The 26,324-nt window shown below is 38.2% G+C and overlaps 1 protein-coding gene across 11 annotated transcripts in view; it reads left to right on the top strand.

Annotated features, from left to right (window-relative positions):
* Window positions 1–26,324, top strand: part of PARD3 (par-3 family cell polarity regulator) — a 601,533-nt gene that overhangs the window by 364,489 nt on the left and 210,720 nt on the right. For 4 of the 11 annotated variants that reach the window (XM_055427976.2, XM_055428005.2, XM_055427962.2 and 1 more), the window contains 6 exons: window positions 3,270–3,458; window positions 4,809–4,979; window positions 13,558–13,708; window positions 20,094–20,283; window positions 24,852–25,003; window positions 26,056–26,100. In XM_055427976.2, the coding sequence (XP_055283951.1) occupies window positions 3,270–3,458; window positions 4,809–4,979; window positions 13,558–13,708; window positions 20,094–20,283; window positions 24,852–25,003; window positions 26,056–26,100 (898 nt within the window). The remainder of the gene's footprint in view (window positions 1–3,269; window positions 3,459–4,808; window positions 4,980–13,557; window positions 13,709–20,093; window positions 20,284–24,851; window positions 25,004–26,055; window positions 26,101–26,324) is intronic. The other 7 variants (XM_055428032.2, XM_055428014.2, XM_055427996.2 and 4 more) reach the window with 4 other exon arrangements.

Raw genomic sequence — 26,324 nt, 5'->3', positions numbered from 1 at the left:
CATCCTAGCGCTAATCCCTGCCCAATGATCATGTTTTGGCCACATAATATAATCAACTTCTACTTCCTTGCTACCAAGTTTGCAGATTCACTGCAGGCTCAGAGTGGCCTGTAGGCCGGCTGTGTCCCCTCAGCTATTGGGACTGTTTGGGGCAGAAAGGAAAACTAGGCTTTAGTGCAGATCACTTGTGGCTATTTTTCTATCTCGCTGCACATATGTGTGCATCCTTTCTGCCATTCTGAGGATTAGTGGGAAAATAAATAGCCTTCATACTGCCTATGCATTAAGTTTTCTGTTTCTAATATGCTTAGCAAAAATGCTCTTTTTTTCTGGGCATTAGAAGGCAAAAATGCCTATGGAGTAATGGCTAAGGGAAAACATGCCAGATTGTATTGATAGAAAAAAATCACATGTGTGCATATGAGGGACATGATGTGTATTTGAGTGACATTCATGTCCAAATGACTTAAGGAGCAAATTAAAGGGAAACAAAATATTTATTGTGTTTCTTTAGGAAAAAACTTGGCTCAAGAAACAGTTGATACAGTTCAGAATCTGGATGGATTAACAATTGAAGATGATAGAAAATTAGCTTCTCCTTGTATCAGAATGAAGAGATCCCCATGCTAGTAAGATTTCTGAAAAACTTCTCTATAAAGTAGACTTTGAAATAGTTTTTGAAGAGCAAATTTTTAAAAAACATTTTGTTGCCGGAGAATTAAGTTCTAAAAGCTGGCGTTAGTTTCAATCTTATGTCAAGAGTGAAATGGATTAATAATACAGTATCAAATGAAAAGTAGAATCTCTCACTTAAATGTTTTTAATGACAATAATGACTTAAGACTCAATAAGAAAGCTGAAAAAGAGTATTACTCCCATCCTGCAGTTTTCATAAGAAATGAAACTTTTCCATGGAGAATACAGTCTCCTTTAAAACGGGTTCGGAGCAGGCAACATGTCAGGAAGTGATTTGAACTTGATTAAAATTTCTATTCACGTATTCAGTCAGTTCCTTATCTTGATTTTTCGAGTAGAAGAAAAATGAAAATTTTAAGTCTTAGTAGAACATTATGGAAATGTCAATATAAGTAAACATTAAAAAGTCAAACTGAAGCTACAAGTCAGTAAATGACAATCTTCTAGATTTGAGGCAAATAAATGTATTGAATGATCAGAGTTAAAAGTGCCTTTGTAAGGGACTGTCTTTCGGTTCTGTGTCTTTTCAAATGCAATTTTCCCAGGAATATAAGTACTGGTTCTGATTCACAAAGTGAATTTTATCTTTCAGTTTCCTCTGAATTTAAAGTAGAAGGGCTGTATTGTGTTCTGATATTATTTTGTATTTCGCACATCAGAAACATTTTATATTGAGATAGGCTATGTTCATTCATGCAAGGTTTTTATTTATGCTCTCCAATTGTTTTGAACCATATGGATGAAAATAAAATTTATAGAGCAAAACAAATATATAAAGATACTTTTGCATAGTAAATATGATGTCATTATTTTAATAGAGTATTTAATGTTTATTTTTCCCCAATCCATTGATTTTTATTTGAGCTGTAATTATTCTCTGGGAATATTTTAAATGTAAGAAGGCTTTTATAATGCACAGGTATAGGATTTATTTTGACTTTGGTACTTTGTATAGTTAACATACTATCCCTCTGTATCTTTTCAAGTTCTTTTAAACATATTCTTTATTATATAATTTTCCAATTTTTAACATATTAGAGTTTTATTTTTAAAAAACGTACCTTGTCCTTATAACTTTGAGGCTATCTTTTCAGATGGCACAGAGAGTGTTAGCATTGAATATTAGTAAGTTAGAAACAACAAAAGAAATCACATTATTGTGGATTTGGATAAAGTTACCTCCTATATTATGATAATCTAAGAAAAGACTCTTACTGATAAACTCTGTACTTCCAAAAATTATTTCATCTGATTGAGATATCTCAGATTGCATGTTAACTTTCCAAATGCCTTTTAAAAATTATATTATTATGTTAATATTGATAATTATTAGAAAATTTTTAAAAATTTGTTGAGATGCAAAGAAAAAAGCTGAAGTCTATCCATAGTTCCATTGCTCTGCAGTAGGCTTACACATGTGTAATTGAATAGTTCTTAAAAGTGTATCTTCAAAGCATGCCTTATAGTCCAGCCTCATTAAGTACCATTAGATGTTTAACCATTCTTCAAGTGTATTTTAATAATCTCAGTCTGAATGACGAGGTGGATGCAGGAGAAATATTCCAAAAGTATGAAAAGAGAAGGAGGAAAATTTGTAAGGTTAGATGAGGCATTTAGTTGTGATTCAAAGAACTTGTGCCACATGTCTAGATGGCCAGTGTAGAGTAGGGAACACTACCAAGGATTACAGAGGGCAGAAGACGTCCTCTTCCGGTGTCCAAATACTTATATGTCATCACACTGCCTTTCATCAGGTTATACCTGAAGCATTCACTTGCTCCTTGCTTTTGGGGAGGAGAGGGGCAAAAGTTCATGCATCTCAAATGTGTTGGGGTCTGCAGCAGTCTTCTTATGCACTTGATGTCTACTATTACAAAATCAAGGTCAGCATATACAACTCTTTAATTAAATGATATTGCTTGAATAATATCCACCAGCTGCAGTATGTATCATACAGTACTGTGGGAAAAAAAAATTCTCTAAAGTTGTTTATCTCTACTTTGTCTCACAAATGTTGAAGGGTAACACTCTCTAGCAACTCTCTGAAAATGAACCCCTTTTCCTGCTGACTTTGTATTATCAGGATTTGTTGTTGTTTGAGAGTAAAATGATACACCCTTAATGAACATTAAGCTATTAATAACATTGAAAATTCCTAGTGAAAAACATAGGGACAAATGAGTTTTATTTATTTATTTTGATTTCCTGCTGTTTCTGTTTTTCTCCTGTGGTTTCGAATATATAAACAGATGAAAACCCCCCACAAAAAAGAAAAACAAACCTAAACTCTAAGGGTCTACATGTCTTTAGTCCTTCTGCTACATTTTTTCTCCTATATTTCTCAGAATCTGGTTTAGGTTTGTTTCAATATTAAAACAAGTGTCACATAAAAATATTAGGAGCTGGCTTCAGGAATCATCTGGAGGGGGTGCAGTATGCGCTGTTATCATGGATCCTGTTGTGGAACTTCCGTGGAAATACTGTGCCTGTTATGATTAAAGAACTGCTCATTAGCAGTCCTTCAAAATAACAGAAACATTGGCATATAACTGTGCAATTTTGTTTCGTGTTAGAAAGCAGAAGATGAGGATACTGTTCTCACACCTGACGGCACCCGGGAATTTCTGACGTTTGAAGTTCCGCTGAATGATTCAGGATCTGCTGGTCTTGGCGTCAGTGTCAAAGGTAACCGGTCCAAAGAGAACCACGCAGATTTGGGAATCTTCGTCAAATCCATTATTAATGGAGGAGCAGCATCGAAAGTAAGCCAGTGTCAGTCTTATCAAGCTTGTGCTCACTCACAAAAATGTTTAATTTATAGTCCTATTCCTTGGAAACATTTAAGTGGTTGGGGTGAAATCGTTCCTCTTCCCTATGTATGTTCATTTCTGTGGCCTGTGAAGTAAACTGACAAAAAACAGATTAATAGAAAAAGTTTACACATTTTACTGATGGTAAAATTTCCAATTTTATGTGTATGGGGGCTCCCCAGGAAGAAGTGAAAACCTAAGGAAGCAGTTAGATTTAGAAGCGTGTATACCATTTTAGCAAATGGTGATAAGTTGTAGAGTAGGGATTAGACCAAGAAAGACGGTTTGGGCTTCCAGGGGCAGTCAGTTGTGGGATGGTAAACCTCTGAAGGGAACCCACGGAAGAAAAGTCTCCTTTTATAAGGTTTGTTTCTGAGGACTCGTCTCAGTCAGTCTCTGTCTCTGGTGTGAGGGTCGTTCTCCACTTCCAGGTTAGAGAGAAGAGAACTGGCACCTTCACAAGGAGGACCTTCTACCCTGGGTTCAGCCAGAGGCAGGGAGGACAGAGCTCCCTTTCTGTGTCTGACATTTCTCACTTGCCTTCCGCTGAGAATAGTCCCTATGCCAAAGTGGTATGTTTTGGGATGGCATATTCTGATCCCCTGTAACACTTAAATGTTTTCTGGCTTTTTGCCTCATACCCCAAACAGGATCAAACAACTGGTGAAATCTCAGTGATGTTTCGTTTGGGGATGCAAGTCTTATCTTCAGCTCCTCATTTTTGATCTCCAAGTTCACAGCCCATGTTCATGCTAGTGAAATGAACATTATCTTTGCAGAGCCTTAGCTCAGGTTCTGGCACAGACCTGCCTGACAGGAAAGGTTAATCCCTCCCGCTTCTCTCCCCTCCCCTCTTGTGAGTCCTCGTGAGTCACTTCTGTTTCCCAGAGAAGAGAAAATGTCCTGGCTGTCTGTTGAGGGGGTGCTACTCTTCTCTGCAATTGTCTAATAGCCTGGAGCTTTTGCACGTCTTGGGTTGTAAATAACCTCTCTGGATGTCTGTGGAAGCAGGAAAGTAATCACTTTGTGTCCTTTGAATTAGTATGCTATTTTGGTAAACAGATTATGATAATGACTTGATTTACAAATGTATAAATGATTGAAGTAGACACAGGCTGCGAGGACTGTTTACACATTATGCTAGTGTTCAATTGGGCATAATCCATTAGTATTAAAGCCCCTCCCTTTTTTATTTTTTGCTTTTTTGCTTTGTTTTCATTTTATTTTTTTAATGAAGGGGAAAGCAGCTTCTTTTATCACAGACTGTTTAATGGCAATTATTTTCACCTGCTTCCTTCCCAGGATGGGAGGCTTCGGGTGAATGATCAACTGATAGCAGTGAATGGAGAATCCCTGTTGGGCAAGACAAACCAGGATGCCATGGAAACCCTCCGGAGGTCCATGTCCACCGAAGGGAACAAGCGAGGAATGATCCAGCTCATTGTGGCGAGGAGAATAAGCAAATGCACTGAGGTAAAGAATGAGAAAGACAGAAGGCATCTGAAATGGCCGTAGTCCCAAGTTCTCTCCTAACATTGGACGAAGAATTACAGGTCCCTGGCTTTACCTCAAAAGATTCTCAATTATCTCTGGTGACTAGAGTTTATTTCATTGTCATTAGATTGTGATTTATTTTCTTAATTCTGTGATCAAAATATTCCTATGCATGCAGTAATATTTCTATTGCCACCTCAACAGTCTTTGCTGGGATCTGGAAGGCACCTTTGTTTAGCTCGGTTCACACCTTGAAAACAGAGCCACACATTCCTGCTCAGAGTCCAGTTTCTCTTCTGTTCATCAGTGTGGAACCAGGAGGGGAAAAATTCGAAGCAAGGATTGCTTGTTCCCTTGCTTATCTAGACTGGGTGTCCCTTGCAAAGTCCCTCAGGGGGAGAGTCTGTTTCTCTTGTGACTTGGTCAGAAGTGGAAGTCTCCCTTCCCACGCCTGGCCTGTTTTGTCCTTTACTGTAGGGCTAGGCATTTTCCTCTGGAGAACCTGCTTTTCAGTGATATCTGCTGCGTGAAACCATGGTGGGTTCTGCACCTGTGCTGCGTCTAACCAGATGTGAGTGGGAAGGTTTTCTTTCCCAAAGGATGTGAGCTTTTGTTTACCCAAATAGCAAAAACATACCAAGTGGAAACATACCACTTATGTTTCAATAGCAGAGTATTTGAAAATTTGAAGGGAATTAAATATAGATTTTTTAAATAGATTTGTTAATGAATATTAGAGCCTGAAAAAAAATTTTTTTTAAGACATAAAGTATGTGCCATCTATAGGAAAGAGGTGGGACCTGCTTGCTGAAAGTCTTGTTTGTTGTTTTTCTCTTTATTGATGTTCAACTTCTCACACTTTTAAATCAACTAAGAGAAAATGTTTAGCAAATCGCACAAACTGGAAAGTTTACTTAACCTGCTTAGGTGTTTTTCTTAATTTTAAAATCTGTGTTTAATATATAAAGAAAGCTTTTCAGGTCATGATGATGGCTCATCCAATCCGTTAATACAACTGGATTTTGCAACATACCTTTGAGCTCAGGGGGTAGTCAATGGAGAGGTGACCGATTTTTGAAAAATTATTGACCATATACTTACTTTTACATTTTTATTTTCCAAATGAAGAATGACTTCATGTTAATTAACAAATTAATTTCCATAACCGCAAGAGAAGAGTGTCACCTTAACTAGGAACCTCATAGTGGAAAACTGTGAAAAGCAAAACATTTACTTTCTTATGATAAATATAAATGCTAGTCCCTCAGACTAGGCTACTGGATTGATTTTCTTGAATGATGATTTTTATTGGTTTCCAAGTCATTCACTGATGTTATAAACGTAAGTCCTGTAAAGAGCTATCTCCATAGTTAGTTCACAAGACACATTGTTCTTTATTAGGTCTTTTTCAAAAATGGAAGAATTTCATTTTCCCTAAGACTGTATTCATTAGACAGATGCTCATTGAGAAAATGTGTTAGATCCTGGGGGTATAGCAGTGAATAAAACATTGGGGGACTTCCCTGGTGGTCCAGTGACTGAGACTCCAATCTCCCAGTGTAGGGGGTCTGGGTTCGATTCCGGGTCAGGGGACTAGATCCCACATGCCGCAACTAAGACCCAGTGCAAATAAAAAACCAAAAAGAACAGATAGGGGTTCCATCCCTGGATGTTCTCCTGGACAATATATGTTATCATTATCATCTTCTCAAAGTTTTCCTTCAGAGAAAAGCATTGAAATATTATATGGGCACTTAGACTGTAAAAAACAGACCCAGGGTCAGCATTCTGAATCTAGATATGCTTTCATCTGGTTCAGGGGATTCCCTCTTGCTCCCCAAACAAACCTCTACTAGCCTGAAAATGTTTTGATAAAGGCACTGATTTGATCCCCTGTCGCCCTATAAGATGGCATGGAATTGAAATCCCACCGCAATATCTTTGTGTCTCATTCACTTCTGCATATGAATTTATGTGAATGAAAATGATTTGAGTAAGGGAACAGCAGCAGTAGGCAGTAATAGACTTTAATATTCAATATTCTTTACAGTATCACTTTCATACATTGCTGGTTATTACTATTTCTTAGGATAGAGTAAGCTTATAAAGCAATTAGATAAAAAAATATCTTATCACGAGTGCTGTGCTCTCTTTGTAATACCAGTGAAAAGCCTTTTGTACTGACAGGATTTAACTAAAGAATTATATGAAGACAGAAGAGCTCATTTCAGCTTCCCATAAGTCTTAAGACATGATTTTGCTGCTGTTGTACTTATATATTACCTTTGAAGAAACATCTCCCTGAATTACTGAGAGGGTATGTGTAAATTATGTTACCGTAAATATTGATGTAACCAGAGCATGTCTTGTCATGCATGAACCTCAAGCCAGAATAATGTGCTAAGTTCGCTCCTTCTGTGTCTATCCGTCAGCTGTGTAGTCCGGCCTTGGACAGTATCGCAGAACTTTATTTCACTGACTCATCTTTAAATCAAGGGTTTGCATACTTAATTTCAAGCTAGAGAAGATGAAAATTTGCAAAAAGCTCATCTTTTGTGCTTTGTCACATCTTTCCTTGCCCTCTCTTATATGTGGGAAGTTCTGTATGTTACCTCAATATGTTTTCTTTAAAAATCAGCAACTCTGCGGAATTCTCTGGGAGTCCTGTGATTAAGATTCAGGGTTTCCAAAGCAGGTGGTGCAGGTTTGATCCCTGGTCAGGGAACTAAGATCCCACATTCTATGTGGTATGGCCAAAAATTAAAAAAAAAAAAAAAATATTGGTAACTCTTTGCACTAGGTGCATCTTTCCCTCTCTGTTCTTTGTTTCCATACAGCACATTCAAGACATTTTCTAGAAGATGTTTCTCAGTCTCTTCCTCTTGACTTCTCAGGAGTCTGTCAACGCTGCCTCGTTCTTGAATCCTTTCCTGTCAATTCTCTCCGTTTTTTCTCCTACTTCAGTCTGGCCCTTCTGTCTCCTCTAAGGTTTCTCTCTTCCATCTATTCCTTTATTGCTAGTATTCTTCAGGGCATTTCCTAGGCTGTGTCTTCTGCACATGCTCCCTGGGAGACCTTTGTTCCCTGGTGTTTGAGTACTGTGTTCGTTGTGATGAATCGTATGATCATGTTACCATCTCAGGGCCCTATTCTAGTTCCAGACCCCCCTCTTCAGTGGAGACATCTATTGGTGTGTCTCTGAGGCACCTATACTTTTTCCTCCTTGAGTTCCTCCTCGAGTTCTTCATCTACCTTTGTCCTTCCCTGAAGAAATAGCTCCACTGTTTCTTCAATTGTAGAAGCTGGGGATCTGGGGTGACTCTGACCTCTCAGATGCCTTTCTTGTCTCTGTCATCTCCTCTTCTGGAGTCTCTTCCCCCCGACTCTTCTCCATCCCCTGCAGTTGCCCAGTCACCTGGCAGGGCTCTGTGCTGCAGTTCCCTGAAGGATTTCCCCCCTCAACCCATTTTATTTAGACTGCAGTAAAGCCCGTCTTCCCACAAAGCAAGCTGATCCTGTTCTATATATCAAAAACTGTAAAATACTTTGGGATGACTTGAACAATGCAGGTAGTCTCCGTACTTATAATTCTATAAAACATTGCTGAAGAATTAAGTTAGATCGAAATTAGTGCAGTGATACATGATTAGCAGATTCAGTATCATTGAAGTATCAGTTCTCTCAAATTGGCCTATAGATTTAATAAGCGCTTGTTAATCATCCCAGTAGGCATTTTTATAGCAATGAATAAGCTGATATCAATTGGGATTATTAATTTTTTATACTGTTACTAATATTATATTATTATTGTTATTATTAAATAATTTATATGAAAATCTAGAACTGGGAAAACTGGGGTGAAAATATCATTGGTTGCTTTTGAGCCAGTTGGGATTGAGTGGGAAGTAATAGGGAGGAATTTAATAAGGTAATGGGAATGCCCTTTATCCAAAGAGAGGTGTATGTTATATGGATTTATCAATTTGTCAAAACTCACTGAACTGACCAAGGACTACTTTAAAATGAATACTCTCTCTCAGTTTAATCCTCTTAGAATTAGAAAGCTATATTAGAATAGAAAGGAGCCTAAGGTATCACTCACGATTCTCTTTATGTGTGAAGAAATAAACACAGGGAGGTCAAATGATATGCTTAATGCTGGCAAGTAATTTAAGAAATTGAGCAGCAAGGCGTCCATCCCTCTTAGGCGCACAAGAGGGTCTGAGGGCGTGTGCATTGTTCGGGTAGTTGATACTCTGGCTGTGTTGGGAAGTGTGGACAGGAACCCTGAGTCAGGTAGGCCATCTCTTGTGTGTCTGCCACAGCCAGGCTTACTTTACACTCTGGTCCTTTCTTTTGACCACATGGAGACGTGAAGGTCATTAGCATTGGTTCTTTGTAAAAACAGAACCCGGAACTGCACCCTGAAACTCTGGTCACTCTTTTCCAAAGTTAAACGCCATCTTTTTATCCACTGTTTTGTGTTAACTTGTCCTTTGGATATTAGTATTGAATTGGCCAAGAAGTTCATTTGGGTTTTTCCTTTAGGTGGCATGGAAAACCTGAACGAACTTTTTGACTAAACTAGCACTATGGCAAGCCACTCCAGTACTCTTGCCTAGAAAATCCCATGGATGGAGTAGCCTGGTAGTCTGCAGTCCGTGGGGTCGCTAAGGGTCAGACACGACTGAGCGACTTCACTTTCACTTTCACACATTGGAGAAGGAAATGGCAACCCACCCTAGTGTTCTTGCCTGGAGAATCCCAGGGACGGGGGATCCTGGTGGGCTTCCGTCTATGGGGTCACACAGAGTCGGACACGACTGAAGTGACTTAGCAGCAGCAGCAGCACTTTTCTACAGTGTGTGATTTTTAATCTCTATCAACTTTCTTTTACTTACTGTGTGGTGCTGTGTCCTCAGCTTTAAGGGCCTGCTTCCACATGGTCTATATGTGTGATATCTCTAAACCATTTTAAGGAAACTCTGAGTCATTCACTCAGAAATGAATTTATTCATCCAATTATTCACCCAGTGCTTGCTCTGTGCCAGGAATTGGGGATAAAATAGAATAAGCTTATAAAGACTGAAATATCAGATAATGCTGCTGCTGCTGCTGCTAAGTCACTTCAGTCGTGTCCGACTCTGTGTGACCCCATAGACGGCAGCCCACCAGGCTCCCCCGTCCCTGGGACTCTCCAGGCAAGAACACTGGAGTGGGTTGCCATTTCCTTCTCCAATGTGTGAAAGTGAAAAGTGAAAGTGAAGTCGCTCAGTCATGTCTGACTCGTAGCGACCCCATGGACTGCAGCCCACCAGGCTGCTCTGTCCATGGGATTTTCTAGGCAAGAGTACTGGAGTGGCTTGCCATTGCCTTCTCTGATCAGATAATGAGATCATGCCAATTACTAACTTGGACCCAGTTTTAGGCTTGCTGAAGAGGATTAGGGCAGTATCTGTGCCAGCTTTTCACTGTTTATAATTAAGATGGTGGGATACATTCTCTTTATGGGAAAGACATGATTTGACCTGCTAATGCACACTTATAACAACATGAGATTTTACAAAGCCCTACAGATATTGTATTTGTTTTTAAAAAGAAACCAATCTTTCACCTTTTCCCACGAAGAGTAGGCCAAGAGTATAATATAAAGCATATTCATTGGGCAATATCCAGCTTTTTGTTATTAAATAGCACTTATTATTTTCTGATTAAAAAAGCCACATGTGATCATTTGAATATCTTTTTAAGAGAATGCTGTATTTCCATTGTTTTTAGGTATGGAGTAATTCCCAATGTTTATGCCTTCGTAAATGAAATTCTGATAAATATTGATTGGCATGAATCTTTGTTATTCACTTAGCTTCTTACTTTGTGAGGATAGCAACTGAAAAATGAAATAAATGGACTGGTCAAAGAATATAGGATATTTCTTGGCCCATGATGTGCACTTGCACATTCCTTTGGGAAAAGATCTCCAGTATAGGTTATCTTGTTGCAGCCTAGGGCTGAATTATCTTTAATGGGTGAAAAGGCGTTCCTATTTTCCTAGCACTGGAGTTGATGGGGTCCCAAACTTCTGCTCCTACTTGGGACCAAATTCTGTTGCATGGAAGAACATTTTTTTGCAGCTGAAAAGACAAAGAAAAAATTGAAAGTGAAAATTGCAGTCCTTTTATTTTGGTGTCCTCTTCGACTTAAGCTTAATTTGATAAGGTTTTCATATAAGGAAAATATATGATCTGCCTGGGAGCAGACCATCCTGCAGGGAGGCCACCCACTTTTCTAGGACCACCTTACTTGGAGTGGCCAATCCCACACTCCGATGTGATACACTCTTCTTTCTTAAACTCAGCAACAAAAAGAATCATCAAAAGGTTTAAAACAAAACTCTGTACTCCAATCATTTTTTTTAGGAAATTAAAAGGCATTGTATCTTCTGTTAAATATTTATGTAGGAGGCCATTGATGTCTTCATTTAAATCTGTCTTTTGAGATGCAAATTAGACACAGTTAGGGAGGTGGGGAGGTGCAGATGCTTTCCCAGGAAAGTGCTCAAGTATGACTTTCCTAATGAACAGGCATCTTATTGTTTTTCTCTGGAAAGCCTGCGTGTTCTAGTCTTTAAATGGAATTTTTGTTTGACTTTATAAAATTCTAAAATAGCCTCTCGGGATATTTAGGGGTTTCTCATAAAGGTGCTTTATAAAGAGTTTATCATCTAAAAAATTGCAGTTATGTAGTTCAGTTAAATGTATTTGTTAAGCAAACTCAAGGATGTGTTGTCTGTCTTATGATAAAATAAATTATTGTGTAGGATGCAGGTTTTGCATGTTGAAACTTGTATAGCGAGTCTCTTTAATATATGTGCTCATTGAAAATACTCATGCATATCTATTTTTAAAGATATCAGGTATTTGCACGTTTATTTTTGTTTTTACCTCCCCAGAGTCCCTTGGAATTATGGCATCATGTCTAAAAATGTTCTTTTATTTTCTTTATATCCGAGGCCTTAAGTATTTAATTTTCTTTTCGGTAAAGCTGTCGGTTGTAATCTGCAATTAAAAAAAAAACTAATAAAACAAATCCTCATTTCACAATTTAAACCTTATTGAATCTAATTCACCAGCACTGCACGTTTATTATTCTCCTGCAGTTTGACGTGCCTCCAGTTGTAATTGTGTTGACCCTTCAATGCATTAAATCTCCCCAGTGCTTATCAAACTGGGCGAGATAAGTCTACAATTTGGAACTTCATTAAATATCTCATTTATATTAAACAGATGATAGCTTCTAACAGGAAGAAGAATTTGTTCCAATGCAGAAGCCACAGTTGTGGTTTCTTCCGTGTTTGGAGCGTGCACTGTTTGCTTTGCTGTGCTGGAGCCCCTGCCTCCACGCTGCCCCCACTACCTAAGTCCTCCCTGCCTCTGGCTGTAGGCCTTTGCCAAAGCATTAGGTGGGGTTAACCTTGGAGCCTGCATTGGGAGGATTTGTATTTATATGTTCTGTTCCCTATTGCTTCATGGCCTTACTAGCATAGATTTCTCTCTCCTATTATTTTTATGAAGTTCATAACTTATAAGGTACAGCTGTTATGCCACTCACTATTTTAATTCTTGGTGATGGGAATCAACCTATAGTCTCCACTTATCTAGCAGGTTGTATGTTTGCGAAATAGGCATCTTTGCCTGCTTCATTAGAATAGTTGATCTTTACTTCTGTATTGTCAATATCCTATATAGCTTTTTTGTTTTTGGTTTTTAAGTCTTTATTGAATTTCTGACAGTATTACTTCTGTTTTATGTTTTGGTTTTTCTTGGCCATGAGGCATGTGGGATCTTAGTTCCCCGACCAGGGATTGAACCCACATCCCCTGCATTGGAAGGCAAAAATCTTAACCACTGGGCCACCAGGGAGGTCCCTATCCTATATGGCTTATTTTCTCTCATACTTAGGATCACAATGAGAGAATAGAATTTGTTTCTAATTTCAGCAGAAAAAACAGAGGCTCAGTGTGTTGTTGAAGACACCTGAGCTAACAAGTGGCTCTTAGGTCTTAGAGTGTAGGTGGTCGTTCTCCCCTGCACACACACCATGGTGTGCTAATGGTTAGCTGCATTTACGCACTCTAAATATAAAAAGCAGAGTTAAATTTCGGCTTCCATTCTGATAATGATAAAGCATGTGTTGCACAGGGCAGCATGTCATAAAGAGTTCTGAATTAAACCATAACTTAAATTGACTTCAACAGATACTTAACCGTCAAACTGAAAAAATAAGCAACAAGATAAGTTTGGAAAAAAGCCTTTGATATACATATTTTTCCTCCAGTGCTTGAAATCTGACAGAACTTCATGGGAGGCACAGTGTAAAGTGGCACAGAAAGTTGGTCATTAGGCAGAGCTGTCATCACAAATTATTTTGGTACAGGGTGAAAAGTTCTAGTTCATTTGGTACTCAGTTGGATGCAGGCCTTGGGCAAGTTGTTATAATTCCCCCATGCTGCTCCTGGGCCTCCACTTCTGACTTTGCCTTTCTCCATTTTTCTCTGCAGCTGAAGTCACCTGGGAGCCCCTCTGGACCCGAGCTGCCCATTGAAACAGTGTTGGATGATAGAGAACGAAGGATTTCCCACTCCCTCTACAGCGGGCTTGAGGGTCTTGATGAATCACCCACAAGAAATGCTGCACTCAGTAGGATAATGGGTGAGTCAGGTACAACCCTGTTGGTTCCATCTTATTTCTATGCTTTTACTGGTTCACGGAGAGGTTACTAATGTGATATTAATGTAAAGGAGTCCCGTGTTTTCAAGAGGAAAAGGAGCAGGTTCGTTATAATCATTCAGGAAGTGTTAATGCCAAGAGAGGCAATCAATACATTGATTTTGTTAAGTGAGGTTTAGATCCTATAACACGTGGGAAAGGAGAAAAAGAAGGGGATCACACAGAAGTGCTTTCAGTGATCAAGATATTCTTAGTGTGTCTGAGATGTTAAATGAAGCTGTGTTTTGGTTTTATTTTTTTAAATCAAAATTTAGAGGTTTATGGCAAGATTTCAAAGTCATATTTTTATAATAGCACTGTTTACAGGGAGAGGAAAAAATACGTAGATATGTGTATGTGAAATATTCACATTTTGTGGTCGTTATGAACTAAAGTGTTAACCCTGTTTTAATTGCATCTCAACTTTTTCAAAGGCTTCATTTGAAAATCCTGAAACTAGTGTTTTGCGTCCTTTGTTTGCATTCAGCACCATTCTGTCTGCGTGGCCCCCAGTGGGTAATGAGGTTATTAGCACTTGCTCTGCAGCCGTTCAGCTCTCTGCTAACAGATCCAGTTAATAAAGACTTGCTCTGCCACCAGAGTGGTTGGATTTACTGAGTTGCTCATCTTGGGATTAGCTTGTGAGAGTTGTCAAATTTAAAAATGTAAGAAGCTGTTTTGATTAAAATAGCACGTGACCTAAAATGCTTTGATTGCTGGTGTGTTTTCCAAGCCTCTAATATGAAGTACAAGTCTAAATTTAACTCCATTCTCAGCACATTTAATGGAGACTGAATACAGTCCATGTCTCCATTAGGAAGCTTCATTGGGACAGGCATTTGTTTCCTTCATCAGTGTATGTTTATGGAAAGCCTGCTGTTGGCAAGACACTGTATTTACTTTTGCTGTAGATGCAAAGAGGAGTGAGAAACAGTCTGCCGTCAAAGAACTTTCTACCAGGCATGATCGGAAAAATATGTGAACATGACCAGTAGAATTTTCTGTTGTTCTTCCTCTAATCCTTCTAGCTTTCTTATTTGGATATACTGCTGAATTCCCCATTTCTTATTTTATTAGACGTAGAATAAAGACATGCCAGCTCTCTGGTTTAATTTTGTCAACATTTTTGTTTGATCTTTTTGGTGTAGTGTGAGCAGGGGAAGAATGCCGAAGGTATTGCACACCTGTCAGACGACAGGCATTGCACATGGTGTGTTAGATTAACCTTCATTTATTAATAATCACTCACCTCACTGCTGTGAGGTTTTCCCTTCTTGCCCAGTTTTGGTGTGTCACTTGATCTTCATTAAACACTTTTTTTATTGTTGAAAATTCAGACCTCTTAAGAGAGAAAGAGAGTATATGTGTCCCTGGATCTGTATGCATACAAAGTGATTCGCTGTAATTTCCCCTTTATTATAGGAACATAGGACTTGCCATACTGAATCAGACCATTGGTCCACCAGTTCCTGTAACCTGCATCCTGCCTCCAATCCCTGATGCTTCAGAGGAAGGCGAAAAACTAAAACTAAAAAACAAACCAAAAGCCCCCAATTCACCTAGTGACCTTTGGAAATGCTGTATATATGGGTTGAGGATTCCTTCTTTTTCTTTGGTCTTGTGCCCTTATTTTGTTAGTAATGACCTCATTAGTCCTAAGTTTGCTTTAGAGTTGGCATTGTTTTCCTTTCCTTCTGCTGGAGATGTAATGGACTTTAAAATTTCAGATGCTTCTGCTGGGGTAGTAACCTCCCTTTCAGCTCTGTGCTTTGTAATGTATTGTGGGTTCTGTTTTGGGCTGGGGGTGACAGACTCCTTTTATGGTAGGCCAAACTGATATTGTATGATTTGGATATTTTAAGACATTTTTTTACAAGTTGTACTAGAAACTAGGAGTCTCATATATTTTACTCTGAGAAATGTATGTGCTGAATTTGAGTTTTTATCCTGAGTTTTAAAAATTTGAGAATTCTTTAGTCTTTGTCAGTCCCTACTTCAGCATCATTGACCCTAAGGAACAAACAGTATTCATAATGTCACTTCCCAGTTAGAGTTAAAAATCTTGCAAAAAATAGTGTCTTACAAAAAGATACCAAAGCAAGGTACCAAATATAAGAAATTAAAGCACTGAGTTTTAGTTAAGCTAAACCTGTAGCACCATCATTTACTAATGGGCGCAGTATCTGGGTGCATGAAAATTTCTCAGACAGATCTTGTTTGGTTAGTGGTTGTCTTCTATCTGTTTAACCCCTGTTTGGACACCAGTGGAAGTGGTGGTATCTGATTCATGATCTGCTATGATTCAGATAGAACTTTGTATTGAAATTCCAGATGACTGCGTTAATAAATGATTAATTTCATGTGGACAGGGTAAATTTTCACATAACATATTCCTCCTGTGGAAGTCTAGGTCCAAAAGGAGCTTTGAAGCTGACTCATTTCTATGGGATCATAACCCAGGAGAGAGGCTTCCAAAAAACAGACCAAAAAAGGGAGAGATTCAAGAGTTGGGAACATGTCAGATGTCACCAGCCACACTTTCCCACTTAACAAATAAAAGAGCTAAGCCCCAAGATCCCATGATGTTTTTAGTTTTATTTTATTCTTGGCTATTTCCTCTTTCTAAAAATAGCCTTCTCTGGGGATTAGTAGGATCACATAGTAAGTGTTAATGACATTTAAGCTTTATTAACATCATTTTTAAGTATCCACATTTTCAAGCACTGGCATTACACAGTCTGCAGAATCTTCCATTCTGGCCAACACTGTGATTTAAATCAAAGAAGTTGTTTCAGAGGAAACCACCTGACAAACCATGTGCCCCAGCCTACTTAACATCTGCGCAGGGGGATTTTGGACTAAAAAATTAAGTGACCGGTCTGAAGCCCCAGAATTCTGTGTTTCTGAACCAAAATTGTGATGTATATTTTTCTGAGTCATGAATCCTGTGTTATTGGAACCTGATTCATCTCCTTAGCTTTTGATGAGGTCAGCCAGACTTGCAAGCAAAGGCAAGAGTTCTTCAGGTATCTTTTGTATTGGCTGACTCTCCACTATCATGGATTTTCAAGGAGTGATCTTGGACACTCATCAAAGAGAAATCTGTATGGAGTCTATGTAGGATTTCTTCCTTTTAAAATCCTTAAAAGTATTTTACAAATCCTGGACTGTCTTAACTACTGCTACTAATAACCATAGCAGTAATCAGATCAGATCAGTCCCTCAGTCGTGTCCGACTCTAGTAATAGGAGCAGCTAATTTCACCATGTGCACTTCATAGGACACCATCACAAGCTGACATTTGGGAACATGGAGCCTTAACATGTTTTCCAACATTTTTTATCTGAAGATTTTTTCTGTTTAAAGCACAAATCTGTTGACTCCATTTTCAAATGTAATTCAGTAGTTTTTATATTCATATACTTGTGGTGAGTTTAAAAAGTAATTTTGTTCAGAGTAGTTTGAACTTGTTAGAAATTAAACACAGAGAAATGGAACATTAATGTTGTTTTTTATTGTGAGTCAAATCACTGGCACAGTTTTCATTGGTTTCTAGTGTCACTCATGGTGCTGCCTTCTATGTAAATGTACCAATGAATAAATGCTTGGTAAAGTCATTCTGTATCGCTTTGTTTCACTCTGCTGCAGTTTAAATCTTAGCTTGTTTTTTAACTAGTTGTGGAAAGAGGAAAGTTCATTCACTGAAAACCAGATCAAAGGCTTCTGAAGTCAGCCCACGAAGGGTTCACATTCAGGATGTGCCACGTACCTGCAAACTAGGTGGAGTTTGGTAGAATATGTAGTTTCACAACTTATTTATTACCCCCAATATATTCCTGAAGTTTGATCCCCAAACAATATTCCTGACAAGTTTGTTATTGCTGCAAAGTGGAAAATTGATGGAAAAATATGTATTCTCAAGACTTTTGAAATATAAGCCTCCAGAATCATGGGTGAGAGAAAAAAAGCTGAGTCTTTGTTTTGCTGTTAATAGGGATATTTTGTCCTGTTTATTTAGGTATAAAATGTTGGATCACTTAAGGAACAATATTTCTACTCAAAACAGCATGAAAGAGGACTGTCACATGCAGAACCATTCTGTATTTCATATTGCTTGCTTGACTGCCTCTCAGAATATATTGCATACAAGTTCTCATTTTTATGTTTAGAAATTAGTTCGCTATCATTACACCATAATAGTTTCTTCCAATAAATTTTGCCTGTGTGAGGACATGACATTTAATGCTGTGACATGTCAGTGGTGTGCTATTAGGGACAACTTGTGTTTTTTAATTGTCTACATTTTTTTTGGCGGGGGGGGGAAGTATGTCTTGAGTAGGAAATATTTCTTTGGGTAATAGTGCTGCAATGTCCAACCTTATTTATGAATGATATTTTATTGAACAGATTTCTGTCTTTCTGTACCAATATCCTAAAACTGGAGTGGGCATAAATGAGTCATTTGAATTCAGGAAAAGGAAACAGTGAAATATTAAATTCAACTCCCATTTTTATCATGAACATTCATAAAAACTTGCTAGTCTTCACAATTTGTCAAAATGGATGTATTTCATATCAGAATCGAGTATTTTTCTTGATAATTTGCTGAGGAGAGATTTCAGTGAACATATAGTATTTCTGTAATAGAGTAGTTGGTGCTAAGTAATGAATTCATTGGAAATTTCTAGCAATTGTGCTTTGGGTTGTCCTGAAAAACTCTCTATCAACTTCGTGTTTGCTCCTTTGTTTAAATGTCTAGAACAATAAAATATATTTAAAATCCTTCAAGTCTATATGTATGCCATCGTCTGATTTCCAAAATGGTTTTAAAACAAAAATTATTATGTACACACTCTTATGAATGTTTAAAAATGAGATCTTAAGACAGATATTAAAGTGTCATGAACTGTCTTCACATTGCTGTTGTGCTGTCTTTAAAAGTAATTTATCGTGGAGGACAAGGGCACCCTTTTAAAACAGTGATAGGATTTGGAAAGGGCATCAGTCCTGTTTATTTGCATAGGAACCAGAAGAGCTGATTTCACAGATGTGGATGTTGGACTTACAATGAGGGTGTTTCCATCCTCCTGTAAGGTGACAGGCAGTGTGTCCATTTTCCTTGCTCTGTTGGAAGAGCCAGACCAGCGTGACCACATCACACTGTGATGAATGTATCCCTGAGGACAGCCTTTCTCAAAATATTCATGTGAACTGAAGCCTCGCCCATTCTTGCTCAGAGGAAGAGCAAGGTTTGAGGAGGAAGCCAGAAGAGCTGTAGGTGTCTTGGGGCAGGAAGATGGCAGCATTTGGACCCCAGCTTTATCTATAAGGATTCAGGCCCTTGAATTATAATTTTATCCTAAGAAAGATAAACACCTGTCATGCTGATCCATGAACTTGAGCAGATTTTCCTGAAAGAAACTGATCAATGTGGACAGTTCTGGGTCTTTTCTTACCAAGAACACCATATCATAATTGAGTTAATCAGAATTCACAAGCTCCTGTGTCTTGTCCTGAAAGACCTCACGGCAATGAGATCCTAATCTTTTCTCTTTAAGATCACTCCTGCTGTTTCCCCACAAGGCCCCAATTCTGCATGCACTTGTCTCTGAAGTGTCACCTGAGTGCACTGTGGGCTTTTTTCCATCGTGCATTTAAAGATGCTATTGCTGATGTCTGTAATGAATGTCATCATTTCTTCTAGCAGAATAAATCATAGTCATCATTCAAAACCCCTCTTGGATGTTGACTTTTGCTATGATTTTTCCAGCATCCTCTGCTTTCAGCTACCAGCACTAGTCAATGCCGGGGCACTTGCGGGACATCACTCACAGCACCGGTCAATTACCACTGTATCTGGTCTGTCTCCTTCTGCAGGTTGTGAGCCATTGAGAGACAGAGGTTGTCTTATAGATTTGCTAGGTGGTATGTGCCCAGTGAGTGAATGATTGATGTAAGTCTGCAGGGCTTCCCTCCAAATTTCCTGGTAAAAATTTTCGAACAACTTTAACGACTTAGAGTCCACATGGCATTTTCATGTTAGAAGTCATTCTAGAGATCACCTCTGGCCTTAGGAAGCATAAAACTGGAGACATGGAATACCACACCCAGAGCTCCACAGCATCAGAGGAAGGCATAGACCTTCAGTCCAGAGGTCTCCAATGGACATCCATTTATGAAACATAAATTTTCTTAATTCTATTTAGTTCTACCAGCTTGAGACATTTTGGAAATTCAGACTTTTTCTGATGTAGCAAAGTATTAACATTAATGCATCTCACCCTTAGATAGATGTCTAGAATGTCTCTTTTGTTTTTCCATTGGACAGGTAAATACCAGCTGTCCCCCACGGTGAATATGCCCCAGGATGACACTGTTATTATTGAGGATGACAGGTTGCCAGTGCTTCCACCACATCTCTCTGACCAGTCATCTTCCAGCTCCCATGATGATGTAGGATTTGTGACGACAGACGCTGGCACGTGGGCCAAGGTTGGCATCAGCGACTCTGCAGACTGGTAAGAACACTCCAGGGCTGGAAAACATTGGGTAATTGCAATCACACTTGATTTTATGTTTAAATATTCTGTCATTGAGCTCAGTGAAATGGGTATCTTTTATAGCTAAGTTCTGTTTTCATGATTTTAATACTCATAATTATCACTCTGAACAAAAGACTTCCCTCAACCTCATAAACCTGCCCAATTGTGTTAGCCTTTTCAGGTGTATGGTTAGGAATTGAACCAAACCAACAAGAAAACTCTCACTAACTCCGAAACCCTACGCATTTGTTAAGTTTCACTTTTAATTATTTTGTACTAAGTCACTTCAGCCGTGTCCGACTCTGTAAGTCCCAATGAACCATAGGCCGCCAGGCTCGTCTGTCCTTGGGATTCTCCAGGCAAGAATACAGAAGTGGGTTGCCATGCCCTCCTCCAGGGGATCTTCTCAATGCAGGGATTGATCCGTGTCTCTTATGTCTCCTGCATTGGCAGTCAACTTCTATACCACTAGCACCTCCTGGAAGCCCTTTAATTATTTTAGATCTGTGTTAATTTGATGAATTGTCTTTCTATTCAATAAATAAATTCTAAGCAAATCCCTAATGGTGACTGAGAATTTGTAACAGTTAGATGACTTTGGCCAAATGAATAGTTGTCATGTTTCGGGAGTGAAGAAGAAGCTTTTACAGGTTTTCTTTTTAGAGTGTTGTGACTGTTCTAGTCTTTGTACTTACTTCTTTTATTATTATTATTATTTTGGCCTCATGGTACTGCATGTAGGATCTTAGTTCCTCGGCCAAGGAACCTGCGCCTCCTCAATCCACTGGACCACCACGGAAATCCCTATACTTGTCTAACATCATGACTTCTGGGGCAGTCGAATCCTATTTTTTCTCCTTTATCTCTTAAAATAGAAGAAAGTACTTGATATTATTGAGTCAGTGGGTGGCAGAGAAATGAGGATGTGCCTAGTAATAATAATAATAAGCAAAAGGACCATCCCTCCTAGGGATGACTATGGAAGGCTTTAGTGACAATTAACACAAACCATGTGAAGCATTATACCCGAATTTTCTTACTGCCCTTTCTCTGGGGTCTTTTATGAATCTATCAGCAAAATGATATTTGTGGCTTTGAGCTACACTCAAGTTCACGTGATAATAGCTTTTCTTCGAATGAGTTTTTTGGTTCATTGTAGAGAAAGAACTGCCATATAAACGAAAAACCCACCACTTGAAATCCTCAGATGCTGTCATATTTACTGCTGCATTTTATGTCTTTTTCTGAATGTGAAAGTGATGACAAAGTAAGGATTAGATATTTGCAATGTTCATCATAGGTACAAAAGCCTTTAAGTCGATACTGTGGTGAGGAATTATGAAGGCAGCCATAGGAATAGATCTGTTTGGGGCCTTAAGAAGCTCTGTATTGGTGAAAATAAATGAATAACGAACATGGCTGGAGTGTGGCATTAATATCCCTAAGGGGATTCATAAAATGGTGAGGACTTGTATGATTTTGCTGTGGGGAATGTGCAGGAGTTGGAAAAGAATATGAATGAAGGGTTATCCAAACAAGAATGGCAGCTGTTCTGAATCACAGCAGAAAATGTAAGCTTTTCCAGCCTGACAATATCTCCCTAATCCTTGATGAAAATGTTATGAAAACAAAAGGGCAATAAGGCAGGATTAATAACTGGAATTTTAATAACTTTGGGGGGGACCAGGATATGGTTACATTCTTTAAAGAATCAGCTATCAGTCCTGCAGACTAAGTTGCTAAGTATGCTAGTGTATTGTTTCTTGAGTCTGAAATTAGTTTACTAGGTATATTGATAGGGAAGAATTAATTCTGTTATGGTTTAAAAATATTTGGTTATTTTAAGATGCTTATTAGCTCACAAACTCATTTGACATTTTCAATTATGTATGTTTACAGTTCGCTGCACAGTTGTGGAAGGTTAAATATGTCAAATGGCTAAACTTTGCATTTCTTCACTGACAGAATATACTTTTATTCAATCCATGAATTGATTTAGGAAACATAACAATGTTTGTAAGGTGAAAAAGGTAAAAACAGCATATTCTAATCTTAGTGACAATGTAATTTCAGAGGACAGAAAATTAGTTTAAAAAATACGGCAATATGTTGTTTTCAGTAACAACAAAATTTGCACACCTTTGAAAAACCATTAACCAATAATTTCTATTAAAAATATATTGCAGATTTGCTCTGTCTGCAAATTTGATGCCTACTTAGAGTTCAGGTTTAGTGTATTTCACATGATATAAAAAAAGGGTTGATGAGCATATACAAAATGGTTAGAGAGATCAACTTCCAGTGTTTAAAAGAATTACTCTTTGTTTGCTATTGCAAAATTAGATCATAGTTTTCATGATATGGGTTTTAAATTTTCACTTCTCGGGCTGTGTTTCTGAATTGGGGTGTCTGTACCCTGAAAATTATAAGCATAATATAGTAAGCTTAGATACTACTTGTAGATACTACTATATAAGCATAATACACATATATTTATATAAATAATATATGCTGTCTATATTTATATAAAAGCAGTCTATATTTATATAAATAATATATGCTAGAGCTGTGCATACGTATGTGTATATATATACACACAGATATGTCCAAGCAGAATAGAATGTGAAGGGGCACCTGAGTTTTCAAGATGAACATGACCCTGCTTCTTCCTGGAACATCAGATTTACTCAAAGTTTTATAGGAGAAATATGGCACATTAAAAATGAAAAGATTTTATATAGGATGCAAAAAAATAACATGAATTAGGATATAACAGAAGTTGTTTTTGCTTTGGACTGAACACCTAGTCACTGTGGGATGCTCTTTGCTTGGTCTCTGGGTTAGAAGAAGGGTGGACAAGCTAGGTGCCCAGGGTAGTACTGATGTAAGGTCTCACTCCGATGTGGCCCCTGAACTTGTTGGACCCTGAGGTTAGATCTGCCTTATATCCTGAGTTCGAGGCACCTGTCTTGCCTCCTTCTTGGACCCTGCTCTCTATGTGGTGGAGAAGATGAAGAAGGATTTTTCAGTTCCTTTTTAAGGCTTTGGTTGGTTTTTGAAGACCCTATTTCTGTTATCATAATTTGCATTACATTGATAATTTGAGTTAGCAAGTATTTGTTGGGTGATAATAACTCCCCTTGTATAGTGGTTTGCAGTTGACAGAGGGCTTTCCCCTTGGGTCTTTGAATTCTCTTAGTGGACCTGACTGGTCCTTACTGGTGAGTGGGGCCATTCTTCTCTTCCTGGAACCAATGAAGACATAGGGACCCAAAGTATTCAAGCCATGTCATCTGATGGGAATCACTACCTTGATGTCTTTCTTGTCATAATTTTTGGTTTAGGTCATTTCATGCACCATGAATTGCAGCTAAATTTCTGCTGTGTATCCAAACCAAATCACTACCGTTTTATTAATATGCCTGGTCTTTCTCATAGGGCCAGTATGGGATTAGAGAAGCTGGTTTCCACGGAGGCATAAGGAGGGCTTGTATAGTGGAAGGTGACATGGTGGAGGGCCATCACATTCTACGGTGTCCAGTGAGCTGTGGAGGGACGTTTTCCTACCTGACCACATGTGCAAGGTGGCTCCATCCTCAGATGGGAGAGCCCTCTGTTTATTCAGTGTACTCAGCATAGACAAAACCCAGTCATTCTGGCAGCTTGGCTCACAACACCGGGTGGTACTTCTGAAACTGTTTCTACAAGGAGAGCTGATTCCCCTGCCACTTACATCACAAAGACACCTGATACTGTATCCCGTCACCACTGATCTGCCCTGTGCTTCACCTTCTCTGCTGGAGCTACTGTGTTGGTGTCACATGAATCCAGTGCCATCCAGCCTTAATCCTGGAATACCATTCACTCTCTCTCCTACCCATGCCCAGTTTCTGCTCTCTGCTGCTGCTTTGGTATTTTTCTTAGGGAATAGAAATCTTTTCTTATTTATTACCTTGACTTTGGTATCCAGCACATTGTCTCCATCTGAATAGGTTCTAATGATGATTTGTTGAGTTGATTTCTTCTCAGCTGATTAAGTGTTGCAGTGAAACCACATCCTCATAAAGCAACATGCCAAACTCTGTGCTCTACAGTAGGACCTAGTTGTTTACCCAGTCTATAAATAATATTTTGCGTCCGCTAATCCCAAACTCCCAGTCTACCCTTCCTCCATCTCCTCTCCCCCTTGGCAACCACAAATCTGCAGAACATACCCTTTTTAAAACTTCTATTCAGTTGCAATACATGTGGTCACTTATTTGTTGCCAGTATTTGTATTAATATATGAAGGTTTTCCTCAAATGTTCAATCTTTCTCACATGGAGAAAGAATTGCTCTAAATGTAAATTAATGTCATGTTTTTCCATCGCCTCCTACACAACCACAGTTTTTTTGATGGACTATATTTGTACTCTTTAGTTTAAATATTTCTGAGGAACATACACATACACACATTCATACACACAGGTGTAGATGAACTTTGCTGAATGGCCTGTCTCCTATTTTCAGTAAATGTTTTTGTTTCTCTTTCCTCTTCACACCAGCTCTTTGAGTCCAGACGTTGATCCAGTTCTTGCTTTTCAACGAGAAGGATTTGGACGTCAGAGTATGTCAGAAAAACGCACAAAGCAATTTTCAGATGCCAGTCAATTGGATTTCGTTAAAACGCGAAAATCAAAAAGCATGGATTTAGGTAGTGAGTACAATCTCCATGAATTTTTATCTAAATAAGGTTTAGATGCTTTCGGATGAAAACTGATGGTCCCAAACACATGTCTGTTTACTGTGAGCAATAAAGAAAATAAATGTGAAATGAGGCAATTTGGCAAAAATTAGTTTTTCTCGAAGTTTGAGATAACTACATTTCTCCTAAGTGGCATGTTTACATCATGTGCAATATGTTAATATATATGTTTTCTGATGAGAAAAGAAACAAACACATGTGCATATCATGCTCTGTTCATGTATCTTTATTTGAAAAACTGAAATGTTTTAACACTTTAGCTGTTTAAAACCAATTTCATTGATCTTATGATTTGGTTGGTTGTGGCGATTCTTGAACTAGAAGAAAAAGGTTTGGAGAGAAACCATTATCTCAATCCATGTCTAGAGTTTGATTATTCATGATATTTTCCTTCCATCACTGTCCTTTAAAGTTTTTTAATGAAAACTCTTCTGTGTTGATAATTAAGGCCTTTAATTGGAATCATAATTTGAGAGCATATTTATTATAGAAAGTATTTGGAAGCAAATGAGAGAAGGAAAATAATCCTAGTTGTTCAATCACATACCAATCAGGTAGTGTCTCGTTTTAAATCCAAATCCACCGAAAACCAAAACAAACAAAAAATTAATTAATTAATTATATCCATGCACTGATTGAATGATTAGAAAACCCTTTCTTAATCAACTGTAACGTATTTATGCTGTTGTCTGGTGGCTGTTTTTACTTTGAGACTAAAAGCATTAATTTATCCCATGCATAAACGAAAATTGGGCGATGACTTGCCTGGCTAATGATGATATGCTAACATATCAGTAACACACATGTCATGAAATGAGATGACTGGCATTGCATGGAGACACGGCTTTTCCCCCTGTTTTGATTATGTTTGCTTGATGTTTCATATTATTTGCATGAAATATTATTTAAGAATTATCACCTAACTGGAAAGATCTGGGAATGGTTGAAGCATGTTGGGCTGTGGGACTAACTGGGCTAACCATTATACATTTACCTTTTAACAGTAGCTGACGAGACTAAACTCAATACAGTGGATGACCAGAAAGCAGGTAAGAATGGACACTTAGACTGTTGCCATAGAAACTGTGGTCCAAGGAGTTTATCATAATTATAGAGCTGCCAATCATATGACTGTAAACATAAATATTCCAGGCTGCCATGGATGTTTTCATTGTAGGAAATCAAATTGTACAAGGAAAGGAAAATTTTCTTTGAGCAGAAATTTATCAATGTGGGATATATTAAGTGGAAATATAATTTAGTGATTCAGAAA

The sequence above is a fragment of the Moschus berezovskii genome, chromosome 15, assembly GCF_049115385.1.
Source record: "Moschus berezovskii isolate FMDL1 chromosome 15, NW_MosBer_1.0, whole genome shotgun sequence".
NCBI lineage: Eukaryota > Metazoa > Chordata > Mammalia > Artiodactyla > Moschidae > Moschus > Moschus berezovskii.
Note: the sequence above shows the minus strand (reverse complement) of the source record. Positions and strands in the feature narration are given on the sequence as shown.